Raw genomic sequence first — 5,103 nt, 5'->3', positions numbered from 1 at the left:
TACTTTAGCATCAAGATGCAATATTTAAACCAAACTGCATGCAGACAACACGTCTAAGTATCGTCTAAGTATAAATAATGTCCTAACTATAAACTCATAATGAAATTGAAAATATGAGTCATAGCATCTGAATAGACTCACCGTGAATTTCCAAGTGCATCAATTAAATTTGATTCAAAACCGACAAGAAATCTCTTTATTTAATTCACTAGTAATTCATCATTCAAGTTTGTGACCTTAAAATTTTCTTCAAAAGTTGATTATATTAAAATTTCAATAGAACTAAGATTTAAATTAGTTTGGAAAATAGCATCCATATCTATTTACCAAAAGGATCTAAAATTCACATTAAGAAACATCCCATATCACTTAAAATATAAAAGTATGGTACACTTTATCCACTTGATGGGGCAGTCAATTGAACTATGGCTACGGGCTTAATGGTCAAACTTGGATGTGAAACCTAACCCACCTCATTTGGATCGAGAGTACAACATGTGAGTGATTCTCATACTGTAAAGTATGATAAATACCTATAATATGAGCCTAAATGGTCCAACACCTTTTATAGTACGAAGGCCCGTATATATTTCTTATAATATTAACATTATCCACCCTACCAATGGATGGACCGTATTTTATGGTATGGTCCAACCTATTAGACAGTACACCTTCTCATTTATTATTAGTCAATCAATGATAGAGAGCTGTAAATTAGGAAAATGGACGGCCAACCTTGCTGAGGTGTACCTCTCTTTTTTTACCCGCTTCCACACGTGTTTACTTGGAGCATAAGGTATAAATCTAATAGGCTAATCATGTTCTTTCCTCTCCATGGATTCCTCAAGGCTGGCATACAGAGGATAAAATTCAGAAATGATTGTTGGTCGACATTCCAACTTAAACAACTATCCTGAATTTTTTATACCAATGATGAGCTGGTTGGATCTATTACAAATGTTTATGTATTTGAGGCACACAGGAGAAGGTGCAGTTCCTCAGACCAGATATTCTATGAATGGCGAATGTGTAACGGTTAATGGTAGTGGAGAATTGAAATATTCCAATCTGAGAGTTTTTTGGGATGCCCCAATAAAATTAAGACGGACCACATGAACGGTTCCGATTATTTCAATATGAACCCAAATCCAACAACTACAGGCACTTTGCAGCAAGGTCCGGGAGAAAACGTTCTCTTTCGCGTCTCTCGTAGAAGTATACACACCCACTCGTACACGCACACTACACGTGTGAAGGATCCGACCGGGGTAAGGTGGCATCCACCGTGAAAACAACTTGTGGGTCCACGAAGAAAATGGAGGGATCAGAAAACCTGCCGACATGTGAAGGTCGGATGTTGTAAACACGTGTTACATAGGCACGTGCGATGTGTGTAGAGTGCGTGTAGGGATAGAGAAGCTCCTATTATGGAAGGTTTTTTCTGTCTATATAGGCTCTCTAGTCCTCCCAAGCACTTAGCCATGGGTACTTGAATTGACTTACTAAGCTGTGAGAAAAATGAGAAAAAAACAGTCTCTCTTCCTTAGTCTCTTATCTCTGTTACTCGTTAGAGGTTTATAGAGAGAAATGGCAGATAGAAAAATCGAAAAGACTGCAGAATCCGACGCTTCTCTGAGCTATGATCCAACCATGGTGCAGCCTGAGAAGAAGCGGAGGAACAAGTTCGCTTTCGCTTGCACGGTGATCGCTTCCATGACTTCAATTCTCTTGGGTTATGGTGAGAATTTCTTTCTTTAGAGGATGTTTAGTTATAGAAGAGAATTGGAGATACCTCGTTTCAACACTTGAGGTCTTGGTATCGATCCCTAGTGGGGTGGCTAACATGGAGTGTGTGTACTGACATGGGTGTGTACTAACACGCTAACCCAAAAAAATAAAAAGTTATAGAAGAGAATTGGGTTTTTGTCTTTGACCTCTCTCTCTCTCTCTCTCTCTCTCTCTCTCTGGGTTTTTGTCTTTGACCTCTCTCTCTCTCTCTCTCTGAATTTAGAAGAAATGATTTTGATCTATAATAATATATTAAGAGATTATCAACCAAATTGGTTTATTTTAAATTCTTTTATGCTAAGATTTTCAACAGAGAAAGATGATTTTGTGTTAGGAATTTATATGCTTAAAAAAATTTCCTAAAATCATAAACTGGGTCTCTTTAGCTTTTCTTTTGCATGTCCTGATTTTTGGAGATTCTACTGAGAGTTGAAAGTCTAAAAATCCAAATTGTCTTTCTCATGGCACGGCCAAATGGGAATTCTGATTATCTCTTTTCTTTTTCTTTTCTTTGTATAGATATTGGAGTGATGAGTGGAGCAGTTATCTTTATAAAAAAGGATCTAAAGATCACCGATGTACAGATCGAAGTACTCGTCGGGATTCTCAATATCTACTGTCTATTCGGGTCGCTACTTGCCGGAAGAACATCGGATTGGATAGGCCGCCGATACACAATCATCCTCGCCGGAGCAATCTTCTTTGCCGGCGCTCTACTGATGGGCTTCTCAACGAATTACACGTTTCTAATGGTAGGTAGATTCGTGGCAGGGATTGGAGTAGGCTACGCCCTCGTAATCGCACCCGTCTACACCACCGAGATCTCTCCCACCTCATCTCGAGGCCTCCTCACTTCCCTCCCTGATGTCTTCATCAACGCCGGTATCATGTTCGGATACGTATCCAACTACGCCTTCTCCAAGCTCTCCTTACATCTAGGCTGGCGACTGATGCTTGGTGTCGGTGCAATACCGTCCGTCTTCCTAGCCGTCGGAGTCTTAGCCATGCCCGAATCTCCACGCTGGCTGATGATGCAAGGCCGTCTAGGAGACGCGAAACAAGTCCTCTACAAAACGTCTGATTCTAAAGAAGAAGCCGAAAGCCGGATCACCGACATCAAAGAAGCGGTCGGAATACCAGAGAATTGCAATGATGATTTTGTTCAGGTACAAAAGCGTAGCCATGGAGAGGGTGTATGGAGAGAACTACTAATTAGCCCAACACCAGCTGTTCGTCGTGTCCTCATTGCTGCAGTTGGAATCCATTTCTTCCAGCAAGCATCCGGCATTGATGCAGTAGTCCTCTACAGCCCACGCATTTTCCAGAAAGCTGGAATTAAAGGCAACGACCCAATCCTGGGTGTGACCGTAGCCGTTGGATTCATTAAAACATTAACCATCTTGATTGCAACATTCCTAGTAGACAGGATCGGCAGGCGGCGTCTCTTACTCTTCAGCAGTGGGGGTGTTTTCTTATCTCTCATTACTCTCGCTACGGGATTAACGATCATCGATCAAAACCCAGATAAGAAGATAACAGGGGCCATCGTCGTCTGTATCGTCACGGTCCTTACATTCGTTTCTTTCTTCTCAACTGGTCTGGGACCCATCACATGGGTCTACAGCTCTGAGATTTTCCCTTTGAGGCTACGAGCTCAGGGTGCGAGTATTGGGGTGGCTTTTAACCGCATTACGAGTGGTGTTCTTACGATGACTTTCATTTCTCTTTATAAGGCTATCACAATCGGTGGAGCATTCTTTCTTTACGCAGGAATCGCTGCCGCTGGTTGGATCTTCTACTACACGTTCTTGCCGGAGACTCGAGGGCAGACGTTGGAAGATATGGCAGTTCTCTTTAAAGAGTCGAGATGGGCTTCGAAGAAGAAGGGAGAAGAAAGCCATAGCCAGGTGGAATTAGCTAGCAATGTCCATGGCCATGGACCAGCTCAGCTGTGATTGCTAGGAGGGTATTTTAGTCTTTTTCTTGTTAAGTTTGGACACTTACGTGCGTTTGCATGTTTTATTTAGTTTTATTATGAGAAGGTCTCTGGTCCAACACGGTTGGAGTGAAGTAATGGTCAGTCAGTGGATAACTTACATACTTTGATGTATATGTGAGATCTAACCCTTACAATGAGTTGCTACGAATGGTTAAGTATTGTTTTCATGGTATGGCCCACCTGATGAATGGTTAGAGATGAATTTTGTAATGGATGATCCTCATCGCAGATCTAACCCATTGCAAGGATTAGATTTTACATTCACAAGAAATTATGGAAGTCATGGATGGCCCTACGATAGATAGGGGTAAATTAGAACAATGGACAAGCGTGCCTTTTGTCTCTACTTGCTTCCATACGTGTTAACTTGGGGCTCGAGAGATCAATCTAATCCGCTCATCATGTTCTTTCTACTGTTTGGATTTCTTAGGGTATGTACAGAAATAAATGCAGAAGTGACCGTTGGTCAACATTGGTAATTATTCTGAGCTTTTTATCCAAAGGGTGAGCGGCTTGGATCAATTACACGTGCTAATTTGTTACAGGGGTGTAGGGAAAGGTGCAGCCCCTTTGAGTACATGCACTTGCATTTTTTTACTTCCATGGACTTCTGTGAAATCCAACGGCTGAAATATGGTACTTGCTCTTGCTCCGGTGCATGGTAGACTCTCATGAGTTTCAACACCTGGTCAAGGGTTCGAGTGTCACAGGTGGTGAAATCCCACTGCCGCGTGAGTGTGTGGCGGTGTGTGTGCGTGTGTTAAAAAAATAAATAAATAAAATAATAATATTAATAATAATAATAATAATCCAACGGCTGAAATAGGCAGATAACTAAACAATTGTAAGAGAAGCGGACTACCGTATGCACCGCATTTTTACGTCCTTTACCACACATGTGGCACATGTGTATGATGATCTGAACCGTGTATCTTATAAGGTCAATTTCTGATTGGAAAGTCGTAATCATCTTTGATTGGTATAAAGCAAATGTAATTATAATTTGGGTAAATCCATAATCCTATCTATAATCCTACCTACACTAATATATCTATTTTGTTTTAAAAGAATAAAAAATCATATACGTTTTTATTCCTTGTTATTTCATTTGGAAGTAGTTCCACGGCCATAAGCGCCGATGGCACGGCTCTTATGTGCCTCCATGTAGGTTTGAAAATGTGGGACACGAATCGCCTGTACCCTAATCTGTGGTCGGAAGCTATGCTGGTGCCACGGAAATGCTCATGACAAATCCACCCCGTCCGTTAATTTATTAAGATTACAATGGGACAGGAATCCAAAAATCAGCAAATTAA

General features: G+C 41.1%; 1 protein-coding gene across 1 annotated transcript; it reads left to right on the top strand.

The window, feature by feature from the left end:
- The first annotated feature begins 1,572 nt into the window (after nucleotides 1-1,572).
- Nucleotides 1,573-4,068, top strand: LOC131218512 (polyol transporter 5-like). Its single transcript, XM_058213081.1, has 2 exons — nucleotides 1,573-1,738; nucleotides 2,308-4,068. The coding sequence occupies exons 1-2, from the start codon at nucleotides 1,588-1,590 to the stop codon at nucleotides 3,741-3,743; spliced, it is 1,587 nt and encodes a 528-aa protein (XP_058069064.1). The 5' UTR covers nucleotides 1,573-1,587; the 3' UTR covers nucleotides 3,744-4,068.
- The last annotated feature ends 1,035 nt before the right edge of the window (nucleotides 4,069-5,103 follow it).

Source organism: Magnolia sinica, chromosome 11, assembly GCF_029962835.1.
Source record: "Magnolia sinica isolate HGM2019 chromosome 11, MsV1, whole genome shotgun sequence".
Lineage (NCBI taxonomy): Eukaryota > Viridiplantae > Streptophyta > Magnoliopsida > Magnoliales > Magnoliaceae > Magnolia > Magnolia sinica.
Note: the sequence above shows the minus strand (reverse complement) of the source record. Positions and strands in the feature narration are given on the sequence as shown.

Bases quoted from the DNA above. Each gene is read 5' to 3' on its own strand.
- LOC131218512 (XM_058213081.1), top strand. From the start codon at position 1,588: ATGGCAGATAGAAAAATCGAAAAGACTGCAGAATCCGACGCTTCTCTG. The intron at 1,739-2,307 runs GTGAGAATTTCT...TTCTTTGTATAG, and splicing joins TTCAATTCTCTTGGGTTATG to ATATTGGAGTGATGAGTGGA.